The sequence below is a fragment of the Acomys russatus genome, chromosome 4 (genome assembly GCF_903995435.1).
Source record: "Acomys russatus chromosome 4, mAcoRus1.1, whole genome shotgun sequence".
Classification (NCBI taxonomy): domain Eukaryota; kingdom Metazoa; phylum Chordata; class Mammalia; order Rodentia; family Muridae; genus Acomys; species Acomys russatus.
Genome location: NC_067140.1, coordinates 43,111,453 through 43,133,397, shown reverse-complemented (window position 1 = coordinate 43,133,397; position 21,945 = coordinate 43,111,453). Strand labels below are relative to the sequence as shown.

Sequence of the window (21,945 nt, the reverse complement as noted above, 5' to 3'; positions counted from 1 at the left end):
CATGCAGACACACAATAAATAAATGTAATAGCATTTTTAAAGAAGTGAAAAGGATTCAGAGTTTCACACTGAACTACTGGAAATTACAAGTTTACAGTTAAAAGACAAGTTTCCAAACCACAGGTAACAACTGGGCCCTGTAGTAATCTGGCAGCCAACCAAAGGATCAAAAGAACAAAGTACCATAGTGGGGAGATAAGTCCAAAAGGCACATACATACACTTCAACTGAAATGCAGAAAACTCTATTACCACACAATCTAATGAGCAGGCATTGATTCTCACAAGGGCAATTCAGCTGCTACCTCACCAAGCTACCATAGCCTTTTAAGGCATCAAATCTTCCTTCAAAATGATACCAACGTAGGTCATACAGAATTAAATTTCATGGTACGTATTCCTTGGACTAGTGTTTTGATATAAGTGAGTTTATACCATTTGTCTCTTTTTGCTTCTGGGTGAACTCACTCATTATGATAATTTCTAGATCAATCCATTTGTCCACAAATTTTGGGAATTCCTTGTTTTTAATAGCTGAGTAGTATTCCATAGTGTAAATGTACCACAGTTTCTTCACCGTTGAGTGGAGAGTGAGATCTGACTCTCACACGAACTCTGGTGCCCCTTTTCTGACCACGTCCCCTGGATGGGGAGGCCTGGCGGCACTCAGAGGAAGGATAGCAAGTTACCAAGAAGAGACTCGATATTCTAAGAGCATATATAGGGGGAGGAGGTCTCCCTCAATCACAGACATAGGGGAGGGGAGAAGGGAGGAAGTGGGAGGGAGGGAAGAATGGGAGGAAACGGGAAGGGCTAACAATCGAGATATAATATGAATAAAATAATAAAATGGAAAAAAAATTAAATTTCACCATCTCTTTATGTGTAACTGAAATAAAGTTCAATACACAAATGAATGAATAAATGAATGAAGTTAATTCAGAACCATCTGATTTATGGTATGCTTATTAAAGGTTCTAAAATTTACAATCCAATCCAAGTTGTGTTAGTTAGGCAAACATTTAATTGGCACTTTGTTCTGGCATACGCTAACAGGAATTCTAATATTCCCAACTTCCACCTGTCATTCTGTGAGGTGGTTAAATACAGAGTTGAGGAGCCCAGCTTTTAAGTGTTCTATAAAGATTACACCAAACCAAGATTGTAGGTAACATTTCTGAAAGCTGTATCATCCATTTCTACAACAGAAACTCTAGATTAGAAGTTAATCAGAATTAAAGCAGAAATCTAATCATGGTACATTTGTCCAGTTTTCAAGAACTTTGGATATCCGTGTGTAGCACTACATGTCTGAAATCCTTACACTTGGGATGTATCAGCAGGAGAATCATGAGGTTTAAGACTAACTTTGGCTTTTCGAAGGCATAAGCAGCTGAAAGCATGGGCGCAGTTACTGTCTGAGGAGCAGCTCATAAAGAAGTAGGAAAGCAACAACGCGGACAGAGGTTTAAAGACAGCAGTTCAAAAATTATTGCAAGATGGAAAGCGGCAAAGGTGGGCTTGCTCTGTACGAGCGTGATAGCAGAGATGGTATCGAGACCTGATCTGAATCTGATTATTCCTAAGAGGTTATAGCCACAACTTTCTGTTGGATTTAACAGTAGGGTGAAAGAGGAAGACTTGAAGACGAGGCCCACACAAGCAGAAAAATGAAATTGGTTGACTATAGCTGAGGCGTAGAGAGAGGCACCTACTGGGCCAAGAAAATAAGAATTTTAGTTTTGAAAATACTCAGTTTGAGATGACCACTATCTATTTATTTGGAGATATTAAATAAACAGACACAGATTCTGGAATTTAAAAAAGAGGTTCTGGGGCTAGAAAGATGGCCCAGTGATAAGAGTACTTACTGCTCTTAAAGAGGACCTAGCTTGGTTCCCAGCACTCACAGCAAGCAATTCACAAGCACCTGTAACTCTAAGGCCAAGGGACCCAACTCCCTCTTCTGGCACTCTCAGAAACCCTTACACACACAGCACACAATCAGACACAGACACAAATAAAAATAAATCCTAAACCCAAATAAAACCCTATCTTTTCTTGAATAACTAATACTATTCCTGACCAGAAAAGGTTGCTTTCTTTTTTAAAATAGCAAAGACAAATACGTTTAAGAAAAAGACTAATTTGATGAAATGGGAGTTGAAATAATAGGTAGGTGGAGCCTATTCTGAGAAATGTAATGGCCTGCTGGGGAAATGGAGAGGCGCTCCTGGTGTTTGAGTCTGGTGACCTACTTAACCTCCCCATTGTGTAGCTTTCCTACCAGACAAATACTGCTACTACCTACTTAATTGGGTTGCAATTGTAGTGACTAATAAATTTGCCATTCAAAAAAGTTTCATCAATACTGAGTAAGTGCAGAATGTTACCAACATTATTTCACGCATGCACCCTGCACTTAGAAGCACCAAAGTCAGTCGAACACTGGGGAAAAAATGGCAGTAAGATCTAACTTGCTCATTCATTGGACATTAAAAAAAAATTGATGAACATTTTCCTTAAATAGAATATTCAAAAAGTTTACATTTTGTAATTCTATGGTTGTCTTCTCCGATTACTCAGAGCAAGGATTTTGATGTAAACCTTTTAGCCCCGGTATTCCTATCCTAGTGACTTTAACAAAGAAACCAGCATACATAAATTGAGATATTTATGTACATAATAAGGATGCCTTTTTTGTTCCGACTCTTGACAAAACTATTTCTGCTCTGAAGTAGACTCTTTTTGCTAAAACAACTTAGATGTCACTAGAATACCTCACGGTATGTGAATAGTCATGTGAGGATGAAAGCATATGACATACTGACAATTTTGAAGAATAAAAGGATACAATGTTCATAAAGAAAGCCACAGTAGAAAACCAAATTACCTGACACCAGGCTATCATCTTCACATCATCACTATCAGCTAACAATTACTCTGTGTCTAGATCTATAGCAATATATGTCAAAAATCATTTACACAGCTGAACCAGACTCCATTATCAATGGTAAATAATGGACTAATAGACTATTGGGCAAACCTTCTTAATAGAGTAATCAAACTATCATGGTTCAAAATGAAAGAACAATGATGAAGATCAACTTCAATTATTAGCTTATTTTAGGGATGAATAGAGGTACAGTTGGTTAAAAGACATGACAATTGTGTAATTTGATAGCAACACACAAAAGATAAAGTAGAAAATTGAGCTCTAGTTATCAAGCAGCATGTATGCTGAGTAAAGAAGGGCCAGCATATGTTCCCCATAAGCTGTGTGGTAACAGCCGTGTGACTGGAGGAAGCAGCAACACAGCACATCTGCCTGTTATTCTTCAGTTCTCCTCCTTCAATACGCCTCTGAATGAAGAGATAAGGTGACTATATGCAGTTTTTATTCTAAATGTTTAAGGGTTAACTAGACTAAGGCTTCATTTGATTTCACTACATTTGTTAACTAATAAAAGTTAGAACTTTCTAAAGCAAGAATCCATACTGCTTACACATGGTTCATGCCTGTAATCTTAGTTTTCTGGAAGGCTAAGTCAGCAAGATTGCAAACTTGAAGGCAACCTGGGCAGCTTAGTTGCCCAGGAGACAAAGGACATCATACTGCTCCTTACCTCCCTCTTATCTAGGAAAGGTCCTCGGTTGTTCTTGGTTTTCTATGGCCTTGACCTCTGTTACAACCCTTCTGATTATTACGAAGCAGGGTCCTGCTATGTAGTTCAGGGTCACCTTGAACTCCCACTGGAGTTCCTCTTGTTCAGACTCTCCAGTGCTGAGGTCACACACATCCACCACACCGAGTGATGACTGGTTTTTAAATGCACTAGTCAATTGTATCCTAGAATGATCTCAATGCACACATTTTGATGTTTTTTCTTGATTAGAATTAAGTTGCTTTGTTACTGTTTGATAATAGTATCATAAAAGTCATATGCCCTTTTTTGTGTTTTAATCTACATTATACTAGTATGTCTTGGTATAAATGAAGGATAATAACCCTGACCACTAGTGAAGGTAGTGTCTAACAGGTTTCCTTCTGTATGAAATTATTACTATTTCTTCTGTAATGAATATCTCACAAAAGATATTATTATACTATGTAAATATATAGTTTCTCTTCAAATTGAGATGATTCTGTAAGACTTTAAAAATAACTAAAATATGTGAATTTTTATCATAGGCTGTTTTTTATATACTTAAACTCTACTTGATGAAATTTTTTTTCTTAAATTAAAAAATATAGACAAAGATTCATTTCCTCTGCAATACTGACTAGCCAAGCAACATGTACCCACTGGCAAATCTGTTACGGAGGCAACCAACTGCTTTTTAACTGGATATGAGGTCTGCTCCACAGGATGGATTTCACTTCTGGTACTGTCAATCTGCTCAAAAGCCCATGACTTGAAAGGTTATAGGTCATGGCGGGGAAACTACAGCTGTTAATACTAAGGGATATATGCCTATCAAAATTATTCATAAGATTTTTGTTTGTTTGCCCTCCAAATTTTTATTCCTATGCCCAATGCTGGTTAATTTTATGTAGAGAACATTCAATTGGGGGATAATGCCTCCATAATACTCACTGGGCATTTTCTTGATTGACTTATATCCAGTCCACTGTGGGGGTTGCCAAGCCTGGGCAGGTTGTCTTAAGTTATATATGAATGCAAGGTGGGCAAGTCATGAGGAGGAAGCCAGTACATAGTGTTCTTTCATGTGCTCTGCTTCAGTTGCTGTCACTAAGTTCCTGCTAGGACTTCCCTCAACAATGGAGTGTGTCTTCAGAGTTGTAAGCTAAAATAAAACCTTTTTGCCAAGTTCTTTTGCTCATGGCATTTTTATCGTATCAGGAGAAGCCCTAACTGACACATGCCCATAAAATAGTACCATCAGCTCTAATCAGAGACGCTTCTTCTCGCAGTAGTGACTAGTTACTGGAGAGTCACAGCTGGTCAAAGCACTGAGGATAAGTGAACGTTAAAAATGTTCAACCATAAATGAGACATGTACTGATTCCCTCCAAGGCTCAGGAAACATCATGAAATAGAGGGCAGCAAGAATGTAAGAGCCAGAGAATGGGGTAGAGTGCTATGGAACATTATTTTCTGAACTCCAAATGCCTATTCACTCTTGAACTCACAAAAGCTATGACCACCTGATGAGTCCTGTTCAAAATTGGGTCCACTGATAGAAATCCTGTCATGAAGTGGGTAGGGTATCAAAAGATGCAATCTTTTCTAAAGAGCTGTTGGCAGTTGATGGTTCATGGAATGGTGATAGGAGGAGATATTTCTCTAGTAGCCACTGGTGGAACAAATAACTTCACACCCATCTGTGGCCTTATAAGCAACCCCTAGGAAATTCATTACATCACCATACAAACAACAAAAATTAAACAAAGCAGCAACCAAAACCAAACAGGAAAGTAGAAGGGAAACTCACTGGCAAGAAAAAGTAGATTAGCCAGAATGGCAGGAGTAATGGGGATGAATATAATCAAAGTACGCCATATACATGTATGAAGAGGCCACAGCGAAACCCACTGTAAACTACATAATTAATATATGCTCATACAAACATTAAAATGTTATTATTTTTAATTATGTGCTATGTGTATGAGTGCTTGTCTGTGTGTGAATATGTAAACGCGAATGCTTGTGACTAAAGGGTCCAGAGGTATTGAAAGTTTTTGAAGCTAGAGTTATAGGTGGTTATAAGTCACCTGATTTGGATGCTGGGGCTCAAATTTGGGTCCTCTGGAAGACCATTATGTGTCCTTAACTGCTGCCATCTCTCCAGCCCAACACAAACACTTTGAAAGATCATTTTGTTTTCTCAGTGTATTCAGTTAGTTTTAATCAACCATGATAGCAATAAAATGACATAACTGAAATATTACTTACGTAACTATGGTTCTTAAAGATATCAGATGGACTAGTGGTGAGGATTTTGTCTCCTTCCAAACCAATTACTCTTTTACAAATATTTGATTTTGGATCACTTGGGCTTTTTGCAATTACAATGTCACCTCTAAAGGGGGAAAAAAGAAAAAGAAGTATCAGTATTATTTCCAAGCATATCCACATACATAGGGCTGCTTTAATAATTTTAGAAGGTAACCTACAGAAAGACACATCCTTTATCCTATCCTATATTGACCTGACATACACTTATCATGTTTAGAAACCATTATCACTTATATTTAGGGTCAGAACACAATTAAAGTCATGAAAACTCCACATAAAATTATTGATAATTTCTAATAGTCTCATGAGAATTATATCCACTGCATATTATTTCTGCATCCAATTCTAGATCACTAAAAATGAAGAAACATCATCTATTCCCCAAAATTCAAAAATTAAAGAATAACAATATTTAAGTTTTATAATTCATTTAAGTCATAATTTATAGTACACACTTACATTTGAGGGGGAAAAAATCGACACAACCAAACAAAACACTAAAAGCTGTGGAACTATAATGGCTCGAGATTAATGGGGGAAGGGCTGAGGAAAATTTCAACCCATGAAAACTCATGAGGATGGCAACCATTGGTTCCCTCCCATCTCCCGGCCTCGCACCAGAAAATAATTAGCAGCCCCAGTAAGAGTTTACTGCCCTGACAGTTATCAGGACTCACTCCTTGCTTGACCTTATAAAGTTTTTTGTTTTGGTTTTTGGTTTTTGCCCTCAGACCCTCCAGCCTCTAAGGATGCAGATGAACTATCTTTCAACATCCCCTGTTCTGGTCAATTGTACTGGCCACACAAACCTTGCTAGAGAGACCCTGCCCACCTTCCCAGGAACATAAAGAACCGCCGCCCCTCCCCCAGACTGGACCAGTTCGCTGAAGCTGTTCCTGTGCAGGTATGTATTCTTTGCCTGTGCACTCACTGCCGACCAAACCTAGCACTGCACCCACATGCCCTGACTAAGCTTCCCTCTCTCCAGCCCAAGCCCAGCCCAGTAAGCAACTGACTGGTTATCCCAAAGAGGAAAAGAGGAGCAGCAAAAAGCTAAGCAAACACGTACTATAAAATTGGATATGGTGTCAAGTATGTAATATGATTCGTGTTACATATAGAAGGACTGAGTCATGTAGGAGGAAACATTCTACATGATAAGAGAAAAAAAAGAGAGGTTTTATGGTGATTTATGCCTGTAATCCCAAAACTCAAGCAGGAAAGAACTATAATCTGGAGGCTAGTGTAAACTACAAAGCAAATTCAAAGCCCATCAGAGCTACACAGTGAAAATATGTTTAAACACCCCCACCTGCACACCTATCACACACAGGGGAGGGGTGAGGAGCAGAACTGAGCTGAATGATATCCCAGTCAAGCAGAATGTAGGAACTGTATTAACATTTTCATTATTTAAAATATCTATTAACTGCAATTACAATTTAATTTATATTTTGATGTTATTTATAAAAGATACACGTGTCAAATAACATAAAATCCATAATAATAAAAGGAAGTTGATAATTCAGAAACCTAATCATTGGGCTAGCCAAGGCTAAGGATGCCTGTTATCCCAGCATTTGGGCTATGCAGTAAGCTGAAGGCAAATCTGGGCTAAAAGATAAGATTCTATCCTAACAGAGCAACATTGAAGAAAGAATACAGAACCTTCATTACCGCTGCACCCTGAGTACTCAACACCTTCTGAGCATTTGGGTAGCCGCCACCTCAATTTGAGAGGGCTATGGATATTGATCAATGACAGAGAAGCTTGTCTGGCATACAGGAGGCCCCAGATTTGGTCCCCAGGAACAAGAAAAGGACAAATGATGAGACTAATTAGTTACTGTTAATACAATTAGGCTTGAAAAGGTAAGACAAAAATTTTCCCTAATAGCTAAATCAAGGAACAATTCATAAGGCAGATTTTTATGTAAAAGAATAAAGGACGCCATTTAATCAGAATTTTATAGGCAATACAGAAATAGTATCGACAACAACCACATCACGAGGCTTTTCTTTCTAATTGAGTGGCAGTAAGCCATTCAATTTAATAGCTGGGGCAGGAAAGCACTGTTTTCTTTTGAAGTGTTAGTAGAAGTGTTCACATGAAAAACTCTGCAAAGACTTATAGTCTATGAAAACCTATCTAGTATGTGTTGGGAAAATCATTTTCATGGGTACTTGTGTTTTATGCAGTTTATGTTACTTGATACAACAATATAACCCTTAAAGCCAGCACCTAACAAGCAACACTTAAGTCATAATTTAGTCAGGTTGATTTTACAGAGATCAACGCTAACTGAAACCATTAATATATGTGTACTGGTCTAGCTACATACATAGATAAATCAAAACACATGCTCTTGGACTCTCGCCTCCTTTAAGGGAAGTTTTAAAGCTCACTTAATAACAGACCCATTACTTACAATTTCCTTTCCCATTATACTTATTGTTGGGTGTGGTGCTTTGTGACTCCCAGCCATTGGGAGGCTGAGACAAGAGGATCACTACAGTGTGAAGCCAGCCTAGACTAGATAGTAACATTCAGGTTAGCATGGACTAATCTATCTCAAAATTCCTAAAACAAATTATTAAATTGAAAATATAGTCATAAGCATCCTTTCTGCCTACTAGATGGTGAATTGTTCCAATGTCAATGTGTCACTCATTGTATCATTGCTGTAATGTATAACATGCCTTTATAATGTAGATACCTGTTAGCTATTTGCTGTAAGAATTACTAATGGGAGACTGATTATCTCAAGGATAAGGAATCCCTGCAGCTAATGGACAAAGGTCCTGTGTACTACAGATACCACATGTGCAGACTTTTATTCTTGCACAAAACAATAGTCTGGTCTCCCTTATAAATAAGCAGGCAGCAATAAGGGTCAGAAATTCCTTCCATTAGAATCTCGGTCGTAAGCTGCAATAAAAATAATAGGGGGAGTAATATTTTAAAGTTGCAGTATCAGCACGGCCCGCCTTGGTTCTGAAAGTTATTTTGTCATGTTTTATAAAGACCAGATTCCAGCATCCTCCACACACTAATAAGACTCCTAAATTAACACAGTAATGAGACCTCTGAATGAACAGAGCACAAAATGAAATCTTCAAAGAACCTTCATTTCCTGAATGTACTTATTTCTATTACTCACTTGATTGCAAAAAGTACTTTTAATAAAGTAACACTAAGCTATTTATTCAGAAACTATCAGCTGATCCAGCACACTGTTATGTACATTTCAGGGTTCCTATGTCTCTGGCACACAGCAGCAGCTTGCCAGCATGCTACAGTGAGGGTAAATCACTGGCTACTTTGGCAAAAGTCAAAAAGCAAATGAGATAACTAAGCCTGCTATTTAAGTTTTAATTTACAATCCCCAAATCTACAAGTATGTTTCTTGAAATTATTTTTTTTCCAATTCTATAAAAAAATTTTAGAGAGGCACAGTTTAGAAAATATACTAAGCTAACTATGACATCCATTCAATAGGTAGTCAATCTCACAAGATCCTGAGCCACTGTGTGGTATACAATTTTGAAAAATTTAGTAACAAACAGTACTTACCAAGTAGTTACTCAACTTAATAATTAATCGATCAATCTGAAAAACCAGATTGGACCAAATTCCTCATTCTCAGGCACACACAAAGCCAAACCTACAGATAACGGAGTAGTTATGTCTCTGTACAAAGAATAAGCAAGACAGTCATCAGTGCTAACTAGAACACTGATGTGGTGAGCATACAGCCCATGAGGCTCTTGCTACTGACATAAAGCATTTTAGGAGCCTATAAAGAGAATGAGGCTCTCACATATGTCTTAATAAGGACTGTTGACTGTCCTGGATGGTAAGTGAAGAGACGCAGTGGCCACAGACACTGTACATGTTGACTATGAAAATGTTCTCAAAGAAACAGGAAATATTCAAGACTTTTGTCTACATATAGAAGATTTTTTAACACAAAGTTAGAAATTACAAAAAAAAAACATAGAGTTTATATACCTTTCACTGTAGGTATATCCATAATAGAAATTTACCTTTGGATGCCATAAAAATGTCGGCTTAGATTTTCTGCAAAGACAATATCTGAATTTTGAATTGTGGGTTCCATTGATGGTCCAGAACACTGAAAAGAAATGCAATCTTCTAAGCTCAAATCTCTTTAAATATACAAAAATCTTTTGCATGGGCTTAAGAGAAAGAAAATTGGGTAAATGTTCTTCCTAGAAACAGACCATATTATAATTGTTGATGATACTTTATAAGACACGAACAAAGTAACATCTCTACTTGTAATTTTTGGCCACCCTACAGAATACTGAACTCCACAAGGAGCACAGGCACCTTGTCTCAGTCTCCCATTATGTAAATCTCCACTACCAAGGGGAGTACTGAGCAGTGTCTGTGCCTGATACATTCTTGTGGCATGAATGATGGACTTCCTTGGTTTTCTCAAATATCACTTAGTGCCCATTGTGGCCTTTAAAGCAACATTTCACTGTTCATTCTCTGAGAACTGACATTCCCTCTCCCAGGAAAATTCTTACTCATTATGACAGGGCTGCAGCTTACATTCTTTACTGAAAAATACAGTGAGATGGACCTAAAGACATTCGTATCTATATGTCTTAAAAGAACAATCTTGATATGTGCCTAATTCTGCAGTAATAATTGCCACTTAAAAATATAAAGAACATAGTCTTTATCTATTCTATTATTTATCTGTAAATAATCTTTTATTCAAAACAGGCAAAATAATAAACATTTAAATAAAATAATGAATAACAATGAAGTTTAGGTTTACTATTTCTGGAAGTACCAATGTCCTTGTCAAGACTTAAGGGGAGGAGTGTTAGCTAAATACATCTATATCCTTTACCCCAGCTCAAATAATCATTATTATAAATATCACTCTTTTAAAGTAAAACTAATGTAAAAATAACAACACCGCCCGCCCCGCCAAAAAATCCCACTGGCTGTTCAGTTGGCCAATATTGTTTCATTTACATAACAAAGACTTGAACATTCTGAGTTTACAGATGTTGAGAAAAACTGCTGGTTGGGAAATCCAGTGCTATATTGTATTACTGCTCTAATTGGAATAGTCACGTGCTTCAGTGATAACTTGGTAGTTATTAGTAGTTTTAAGCATCAGAGAAATCTGTGTTGAATTCAACTCTCCTACTTACTAACAGTGGGGCCTGGAATGAGTTTGTTTTTTGAGCCTGAGCGTTTCCTCTTGAGTAGAATGAATTCTTCACACAAGTGCAATGGACAATGTAAGGGAAGAAGTTACCAGCATCAACCATATTCTAGAAAGCACAACAGTACTCAAATGATCACTGTTTATAAACAGCTTGTCAAGAGGACTAGTTGTGCTCTGCTAAATACAGAACATAAAAGGAAGGATTCAATGGCTCTAACATTTTTCTCTGGTGCAGATACAAACATACACTTTGCTTAATTGTTTGGTTTTTATTATTTCTTTACTGTACTGTGTTTGTGTGCATGTGAGAGTGAGTGCACACACATATGTGTGTATGCATGTACTTTCAACAGAGTATCAGCTGAGGTCAGAGGACAACTTGTATGAATCAGTTCTCTTTCCACCATATAGATCCTGGGCATCAGAGGGTGGCAAGCACCTTACCCGCTGAGACACCTCACTAGCCCTGCTGTTTTTTGACATAAGATTTGTTTTGTGGCTAAGGAGGGATGGGTGAGGGTACTTGTGACAGAGTCTTATTAGGCACCTCAGGATGGACTTGAACTCAGTATGTAGCCTAGTCTCACCTTGAACTCACAGTCTAAGGCCTCAACTTTCAGATTAAAGGTATGTGTCACTACACTCACCTCCAATATTTAGAAATATTTTATGTTTTGTTTTTTCCCTGAGACTGGGTTTCTTTGTGTAGCCTTGGCTGTCTTGGACTCACTTTGTAGACAAGGATAGCCTTGAGCTCACAGAAACCTGTCTCTGTCTCCTTGAGTGTTGCGATTACAGGTGTGCACCACCAAGCCTGACATGATTTTGTTTTAATTTTCATGAAATGACCTCAAGCAAATTTAAAAAACAAACAAACAAAAAACCTCTGATGTCTCCTTGCATTAAAAAAGAAGCTATATTTTAAAATGAAAATTCTAAATGTAGGAACTTACCATCACAACACCACCAACATATTCAAAAGCGCAATGAGCTATACAGCCATACTGAATGGTATAGCCAGCAAGTCGAATGGCCTTTCCCAGAACAGCACGAAGCATAGTTCAAAGTTGACTCTGCCAGCCTGATGGTGAATCTGAAAGTTTCATGAGCAGAACTTCTTAAAACAATTCAGAAAGAGTTCTACTTTAAAATATCGCACTATACACAGAACGACACAAATCAGTTTTGTTCATCTGTTACTGAACATTTAAGTGACTGAGTTCATGATAACCAGCAGCTCAAAAACCACCCTATAAGCTCCTTACTAAGGAACAGGTCCTGATAAGGACGAGCACACCAAAACATGTCGTGAAATCCTTGAAATTTTTAAACAATGGAACTTCCAAACCTTCAGAATCATACAGAAAACCATTATTAACACTTAAATGAATCCCCCTCCCCATTCCTTACCCAAACACACACACACACACACACACACACACACACACACACACCACACATACACACACACACACACACACACACACACACACACGCTTAACAACAATTAATGAAAGCAGAGGCCATGAATTTGAAAAAGAATAAGGAGGGGCAGAAGAGAGGGCTTAGAAAGAGAAATGATATATTATAATCCCCAAATATAAAAATCACCCCCCAGAGTTCCTATAATTGCTTACGAACAGGGACGTTTAGTTTGAGGCACCCTCAACCTTTCATGAGCCTCATCCACTTATATTTGATACAGAATAAGGTACCTCTAAACCTCTTACTCCATTATGATAAGAGCTCTCCTTTGTGTTAATAGTTTTGTCAAAAAACAAATAAAAGAAAAAACAAGGAGCTGGAAATTTAACTCCTATTTCAATGAAGATTATATTCTTCAGTAAACAACAGAAAACTAAAGTAGTAGCTTAAATAAAGATCTGTTTTCTATCAACAATAGCACCCATAGCCAAGTTATAGGCAGAAAGAACTAAGAAATAGAAAGAGAACTCTAGCAACATAGTTTTGTGTTGATTTTGTTGTTTTTTGTTTGTTTATTTCAGGAATAAATACATTCCTTCCACTTGCATGTAACTAGCCAAAAACATATTTAAAAGTTCAAGATGTGCTCCAAGAGTCTTACCTGTAACATGATTGAACCATTACAATTCATGTTAAATATCATTTTAGAAAGAAAGAAAGAAAGAAAGAAAGAAAGAAAGAAAGAAAGAAAAAGAAAAGAAAGAAAACTTAAAATGTGTAAGAGGGATACAGATATGGACATGGAGATATTATATACATTTACTCTGAAAAAGTTTAGCCATAACAAATACAAACTCTAGTGCCAAGAATGATTTATTTCTCAAGCAATTGTTGGCCAATGGGGTCACAGCGACCCCCAAATATTATAGGTTGTTGCCGTTACTCCTGGTTACCTTCCAGATGTTCACAGTGAGACCTTTTTGATGACGATGCCACCCACATACACCATAAAACATGGGAAAATCAGGTGTTTTTTGACCTGTACCATTCTCATTGGCTAGCTTTCATGGTGCTGAAAGGTGGCCACTGCGTTAGAGTAATGGCACAACAGTATTATAAATGCTATAGGAGGAACTAACCACTTCTTGGTTAGATTAAAGGCCACATTTACAAGACAGGACCCATACTGGGACAAGTGTCTGTGCCTATAAAGGTCATGGGCCCTAGAGGAGAACCTAGTACTATTATTCCACTAAACGGACATAGTATTAAAATGACTCCTAAGGACTCGTTGCTATATCCATACTATCTTGCAAAGGATAGTGATTAACACAGAGACAGAGCTGCTAACTGTGCAAAGAATGACTGCAGAGTGCTTGGCCCGAGATATAGATCACACCCCTTTCCCAAAGCTCAGTCATCATCAGAGAAGAGGGGGTGCAAAGATTTTAAGATCTAGAGGTGGTGGATGACTACATGAAAGAGTGTTTTCCAGATACACCAGGAATGAAATACAAATGAACTCACAGATTATAACAACAAAAACGAGACTTAAGTCAGTTCAGTCCAGACAAAATGTCAGCATGGCAATGAGAAGTAGACACAAAGCCTAAACCCTGGCTGGAGGTATTTGATGGCTGCTAAAAAGTAAGAGTCGATTTTGTTCAAGGGAAGGATAGAAGAGTTTTGTGTTTTATTAAATTCCAGGAATTGATAATTTGTTTTGGGTATCTATCTTGAGAATTACTGGTTATGAAATAATTCCTGGCCTCTAGCTACCAATAGCCCTGTCTTTCCAATCTGTGTTAAGTCAAAATGTTTCCAAACATTTCTTTATGTCGACTGAAATGCTAAATTACCACAGTTGAGAACAGCTACAGAGAGGGGAAAGTCAGGATGAGTTTATGGGCAAGAGGAGTATTATAAGCTTAGGAGCTGTGGAGGTTTGAATGAGAAAGGCCTGTAAGTCATATATTTGAAATGCTTGGTCCCCATTTTGTGGAACTGTTTGGGAAGTATTAAGAGATATGACCTTGTTGGTGAAGGTGTCTTTCGCATTGGAGGTTGGGGAAGGGGCTGCTTTGAAGTTTCAAAAGCCCATGCCATTTCCAGTTACTATTATTCATTTTCTCACTCTCTCCTCTCTCTTTTCTCTCTCTTCTCTCCTCCTCCTCTTCCTCGTCCTCTTCCTCCTCCTCTTCTTCCTCATCCTCCTCCTCCTCTTCTTCTTCTCTTAGGAAAAACTTACTTTTTTGCAATGTGGCTTCTCTCTCTCTCTCTCTCTCTCTCTCTCTGCCCCTTCTCCCCACCTAATGCTTGTAGATCAAGATGTAAGCTCTAACTACTGCTCTACTGCCATGACTACCATGTTCCTTGCCATGTTCCTTGTCATGTGCTTACCCTATGGAACCATGATCCCGAGAGAGGTTTTCTTTTATAAGTTGCCTTGGTCATGGTGTCTCTTTACAATAGAAAAGTAACCAAGAAAAGAGCTAACAATAATACTCCTGCAGAGACAGAGAGGAGGGATCAAAAGACCAGTGGCAAGAGAAAGGAAAAGTGGTAAGACAGAAAGATGATTGCACAAGAAAAGAAGTCAAGCAGAAGGACTTCAGTGCCAGCTGTGACAGTACCTACAAGAGGCTAAAGTTCATTCAAGGCCAACTTAGTCTGCACAAGTCCAGGACAGCCAGGGCTACTCAGAGAAACCATGTCTCGAAAAACAAAAGCAAAGCAAAGTGCTAAAGTTCTCAGTAAAAATAAAGCAACTACAAAATCTGGACAAGGTATACAAAATAGTTCTCTAAAAGTATTAGGTATGAACACAGATGGTCGCAGAGGGGATCCTCCTAAACTGTACAGTGGGCAAAGAGACTAAGCAGCAATGGCATGCATTCATTACTCTGCTTCTTAACTATAGATGTGATGTTCCAGCTACTGCAAGCTCCTGTGTTCCTGGCTCCCCTGCCGTGATAGACAGTACCCCAGCTGTAAACCACAATAAGCCATTTTACCCTTAAGTTGGGTTTTTCAGAGTATTTTACTACAGCAACAGTAAGAATGAGACATTAAATAATCCAATGTAAAAACCATACTATTTTTACTCATCAACTCATGAATTGAAGAACATTTATTGTGAATTATCAACAATGTTTCTATAATGTTAACATACTTATTCTGTGCAGAAACATGTTTTCAGTTTAAATTCAGAAATGGAATTGCAGCCAAATCGGAATACTCTGCTGAACTTCATAAGCACTCTTAAATTGCTTCTCAAAGCATATGCAATCTTTTAGATTTTTTTAAACCAGAAATATATAAGCATTTCAATTTCTACACATATTTCCCAATAGAAATGATATTCATATTTTTATTATGTCATCCTAATAAATATGAAGTGATACCTCACTGTGATATTTTCATTTAGTTAATAATGTTAAGCATATTTTTCCTATGATTATTGGCCATTTGTCTATCTTTGAAAAAAATGGCCATTTAAACCATTTGCCCACTTTTATAATTGTGTTATTATAATTTTAAATGTAGCTGGATCAAAGATTTTAAGCATGCCATGAAACATTCTCACAATCCCAACATTTGTGAACCTGAGGCAGGATGATCCTGAGTTCAAGACCAGGCTCTGCTAAACAGTGAGACTCTGTCTGAAAAATAAAAAACAATATAATTTATTATAAAAGTTTACTAAGAAGATTAGATTCAGAGTCACAGAAGACAAAGTGAACTAGTAAGCAGATTGGGACCTAAAACATGAAAACCAGTGGATAATGAAGGAAAAAAGTAGCATCAGAATTCTAAAGGAAAGAAGCGAATAGGGCATGTGATGGTTAGTTTTAACTATCAACTTGGCATAATCAAGAATCACTTGGGATTCTCAATGAGGAACTATCTAGATGAGGGTGAGGGGTGCCTGTGGACATGTCTGTGGGGAGTTGTGTTGATTATAATTGGGGTGGGAAAATATGCCATTGTGAATCACACCATTCCTTCACCCAGGTCACATACTATAAGTTGGAGAAGGGACTCAGATATTGGCAGCTTTTCAGTCTTGTAAAAGAGTGAGGTAGCTATTGTCTCACATGTTTTTGTTTTCTCAGTGAAGTCATGAGCCGAGATCAAGAATTCCTGACAGAAAGCCAACCAGTAAGCTGGTTGTTCTTTACAGATGTGCTGCTACTAGTCTATGACTGCTGTAACAAATCATCATAGATCTAGCAACATAAAACAACACAATATAGGAACTCACAGCCTGCCAGTCAGAACTCTGCTGCAAATCTTACTGGTTAAGTTCAAGGTGTTGGCAAGGTTCTACATTCCTTTCCAGATGCTTTAGGTAAAGTCGTTGGCCTTTTCTGGCTTCTAAAGTCACCAGCATGCTTTGGTTCAGAGTCCTTTTCCTTCACCCCCAAAGTCTTGCATTTCTCCATCACTCAATGGTCCCTCCCTAACTTCTCACTCACTTACAAAGACCTTTATAATTATATTCATCTCACAGTAACGTATGATGACCTTATTCTAGTCCTATCTTCAAATTCCTTTCCCCATGTACAATAAAGTGCTCACAGGTTAGAAGATGGAGATCTTTAGAGGGCCATATCTACTTATCGTATCAGGACACTAACACATAAACCTAGAAATTATCCAATGTATCTCCAGAAAGCTTGTGGCATCAACTGGCAAGCTTTTGAAAATAAATTCAAATTACTGGGGTAAAGGCAAGATATATAACTATATGCTTTGGGAATGTGGTTCGGTGTCCTCCATTAGCAAGTCTCTCAGGTCACTCTAAGGCAGACTTTGACTAAGGAGTATTGGAAAGCCACTGTTACCCATTCTCAAGGAGGTTAATGGCCACCTCCAGCCTCAGTCCCCTTGCTCATCTATGCCCTGGCATATCCTTCATAATTAACCACATCCTAGTTGTACTGAGAGTAGAAGTGGGGACCTTGAGTACTTGAAAGTGAACCTAGGGTGCTGAGCATGCTAGGAAAGCACCTACCATAGAGGTACAGCCCCAGGCACTTTAGATTCTTTGATTGTAAAGCACACTCTTACTAATGTGTTGAGGCTGGCTGGCTCAGACTCACCGTGTAGCCGAGGCAGGCCTTGACTCTGCAAATTTATTGCTTCGACTTCCCAAGTAGCTGGGATTACAAGCTTATGCCTTCAAGGCTGTGGGAAAGATTAAGCTTTGTCACCAGTAGAAGCAGTCTTAGCGGGCTTTACCCTTGGGGCACCCCATGAATACCTTGTGACAGACTGAGTGGAGCCATCCTGGGCCTGGAATTCAGGAAGCAGACCTGGGAACCCCAACTGGGCTATTGTTTTTCTAATTGACCCTCAACGGGAGAAGGAGACCGCCCTTCCCATGTGACTCAGGCAGGTGGGGAGGAGAGAACAACAAGTTCAACCCAGGCTTGAGCGTGTGTGGAGCAGCGAACAGGCCGGACCAGCACGCAGGCCAGAGAGACACCTAAGGACCTGTCCCGTGGAATGGATATCGGAAGGTTCACTCTTTTGTCCCTTTAACCTTTTTTCCTTCTTGTGTAAGCTAGTTGGGTTGTATAATAAAGTTTAATTGTTAAGAAACAGAGCCAACATCTGGCGCACGACGTGGGGCCTGATGAGTTCCACAGTCCCTAATGGTATGAGGGAAGATTCAGTATTTGAAGGTATAGAAATGCTGTTTCAGGGTATCAGCAAAGTTGCAACTACTGTTGCAAAACTCTTTCCTGCATAATACTTAGAGGGAATTCTCTGGTTTTTCATTGTCCTTTTATTACAATATTTCATGCTTAGAAGGATTAGAAGAAAGGCTAATGACATAGAAAAGCCATAAGGGTCAGTAAGTTCTATCCTTTTGGAAAAGATTACATATTTGACTGGACAGATGGAAAGGCTGAGGAAAGAAAATGAAGGGATGGGAAAGCAGATAGAATTTTTGGTAATTGGTAGTGATGAAGGACAGAAAATAGAGAGACTGGAAAGCCAGAAAAAAACAGAAGAGGCAATAAGCTCTATCCTTTTGGAAAGAATTACTGACTTGACTGAACAAATGGGCAAAATGCAGAAAAAACTGGAAGGGCTGGAAAAGCAGAAGGCACCTTTGGTTAAAAAGGGTGGAGAAGGTCAGAAACCAGAGGCAAAGGAAGCCAGACTGACCAAAAGGTCTTTGGAAGTAAATGTCCCAGTGGAGGACACCTCCACAGTCGCCCAGACACCTTCAGCTTTTCCAGTCACTGTAAGACATGTGCCCGAGCAAAATGGTGCTGAAGGTTATGACGAAATGGCCTGGCGTCCTGTAGACATGATGGGTTTAAAACATTTTAAGGAAGCTGTCATCAAATATGGTATGCACTCTACCTTCGTTAAACAAATGTTCAACAGCTGGGCTACTCAGAATAGACTTGTTCCCCAAGATTGGAAAAATTTAGTTTCAGCGGTATTGGAAGCAGCACAACAGTTACACATGGTGGCGAACAGAGGCTATAAAAATAGAACAAGAAAATACGACACAGGGAATAAATAATTAGAGATCAAATGCTTGGTGAAGGACAATATACTAACATTAGAGAACAAATCCAAGCTGAATGTAGAGTGATTGAACAGTGTCATAAGGCAGCCTTAAGAGCTTGGGAGCTGGTAGAGGAACCTGGGAAAACAACGATTCCTGTTACTAAAGTGTTCCAAGGACCCCTGGAGCCCTTTACAGAATTCTTGCAGAGATTAGGATCTGCTATGGATAAGGTGATGCCAGATTCTGACAACAAACAGACATTAAAACTTATCATGGCTTATGAGAATGCAAATGCTGACTGTAAGAGGGTGCTTAGACCATTAAAGGAAAGAGGCGCTCCACTAGATGACTGGGTAAAGGAGACAGTTAATATCAACTCTCAGGAGTATCAAAATAATATTGTGGGACAAGCTTTAGCCAGAGAGCCCAGATATCATAATACTCGGTGCTTCAATTGTGGTAAAATTGGTCATGTGCAAAGAAACTGTAGAGATAGAAGGCGCAATAACCCGGGAGAAAACGTAACTCGTAGGAGAGAACAAGGAGGTTCTGGTTATGATGGTAATGAGGTACCAAGACTTCCAGGGTACTGTAGTCACTGTGGAAAAGGGAAACATTGGTCTCGGGATTGTCAGTCTAAGAGAGATGTGCAAGGCAATATCTTGCCAACGGGAAATGGCAGGAGGGGGCCATCGGCTCGGGCCCCCGTAAACAATGCCAGCCGAATTCCTTTGGCCAGTGGAAGTGACAAACCCGCAGGAAAACAGGAACTGAGTGTTAGTGATCTAATGCATGCTACTGAAGGCAGTGCAGCCTTGGATCTGGCTTCAAATGTGTCTCTTACTCTATCTCCCCAGGTTGAATGTTAACAAATTAAAAATTGGTGTTTTTGGACCTTTGCCTTCAGGCACAGTAGGAATGGTTCTGGGAAGAAGTGGGCGGACTTCTCATGGTTTTATTGTGCATCCCGGTATTATAGATGGAGATTCTAAGAAGGAAATAAAAATCATGGCATGTGTGAAAAAGGAGATGAAAATCGATGCCGGGGATAGAATTGCTCAACTCCTACTGTTTCCTTACATTAAGGGCAATGCCGCTCCAGTGGAAAGGACTGGTGCATTCGGAAGCACAGGGACACGTGAGTTCTGGCAAACAGTAATTAATGATCAGAGACCTAAGTTAATTATACAATTGAATAGTGTTAAAAATAGAAGGCTTGGTAGACAGCGGAGCCGATGTCTCCATCATTTGCCAGAAGTCTTGGAACCAAAATTGGCCACCTAAGAAGGTTTATACAGAAATTGTAGGAATTAGTAAGTTATCTCAAATAAAACAAAGTGTACAGTGGCTTGAGTGTGTGGGACCAGATGGGCAGATAGGGAGGCTGAAACCCTATGTGGCTGACATTCCTATAAATCTATGGGGAAGAGACCTCTTACAACAATGGGGTACTCAGATTACTATTCCTGCAAATACCGAGATAAACAAGGTTGAAACTATGGGTGAATTGGTACGCACTTCTGGGGAAGAGATTCATGTAAGTGATCAGGGGCGACCACAAGCTATGCCCATTGTCCAACCTCAGAACTCTTCAGGTTTAGAGTGTCAAAATTTATAAGAGGGGCCACTGCTGAGATACCAACCGCCTTGCCCCTAAAATGGATTTCAAACACACCTGTATGGCAGGAGCAGTGGCCCTTAACAAAAGAAAAGTTACAGGCGCTTCATGGTTTAGTGAAAGAGCAGCTGGAGGCTCAACACATCAAAGAATCTTCCAGTCCCGGGAATTCCCCTGTGTTTGTGGTAAGAAAGAAATCAGGTGGATGGAGAATGATAACAGATTTGAGTGCCATAAACAAGGTGATTCAACCCATGGGTTCGCTTCAACCTGGAATTCCTTTGCCTTCCTTGCTACCTAGGTCTTGGCATATAATTACAATTGATTTAAAAGATTGTTTTTTCACCATACCTCTACATGAGAAGGACAGGGAAAGGTTTGCTTTCTCAGTACCTACTCTGAACAGTAATTCTCCAATGAAGAGATATCATTGGAAAGTACTTCCACAGGGAATGTTGAATAGCCCAACTTTATGCCAGTATTTTGTGCAACAACCTTTAGAAATAATTCGTAAGCAGTTTCCTTAATCTATCATATACCATTACATGGATGATATTCTGTTAGCTGATTCTGATCCTAGTGTTGTAGAAAAAAATGTTTCAGGAAGCACAAAGAATTCTACCATGCTGGGGATTACAAATTGCTGTGGAAAAAATACAAAGAGGAGATTCAATTACCTATTTAGGCTATAATATAACTGAACAAAAAATTCGACCACAAAAGGTACAGATCCGTAGAGATCAATTGCAAACTCTTAATGACTTTCAAAGATTATTGGGAGATATTAACTGGTTAAGGCCTACAATCGGGTTAGCTACGTATGAGTTAAGTAACTTGTTTCAAACATTACAAGGGGATTCGGATTTAAACAGTCCTAGGTGTCTAACCGCTGAGGCAGAAAAGGAGTTAATTCTGGTGGACCAAAAACTTCAAAAGGCATATGTGGATAGAATTGATCCTGAACTTGGTTGTATTCTGGTTATTTTGCGTTCGAAACATTCTCCTACTGGGCTTCTCATGCAAAGGGAAGACAGAATCATAGAATGGATATTTCTGGCAAATAAACAAAGCAAAAAATTGAAAACATACATAGAGAAAATTTCTGAATTCTTACTAATGTGTTGAGGCTGGCTGGCTCAGACTCACCGTGTAGCCCAGGCAGGCCTTGACT

At 38.9% G+C, this 21,945-nt stretch overlaps 1 protein-coding gene across 1 annotated transcript in view; it reads right to left on the bottom strand.

Annotated features, from left to right (window-relative positions):
- Positions 1 to 17,815, bottom strand: part of Immp1l (inner mitochondrial membrane peptidase subunit 1) — a 36,984-nt gene extending 19,169 nt beyond the window's left edge. Inside the window, exons 1-4 of the mRNA XM_051144290.1 lie at positions 17,727 to 17,815; positions 12,150 to 12,289; positions 10,028 to 10,116; positions 5,918 to 6,044 (exon numbers count right to left, since the gene is read on the bottom strand). Of these exons, the coding sequence (XP_051000247.1) occupies positions 5,918 to 6,044; positions 10,028 to 10,116; positions 12,150 to 12,254 (321 nt within the window). The 5' untranslated portion in view covers positions 12,255 to 12,289; positions 17,727 to 17,815. The remainder of the gene's footprint in view (positions 1 to 5,917; positions 6,045 to 10,027; positions 10,117 to 12,149; positions 12,290 to 17,726) is intronic.
- Between the last annotated feature and the right edge of the window lie 4,130 nt (positions 17,816 to 21,945).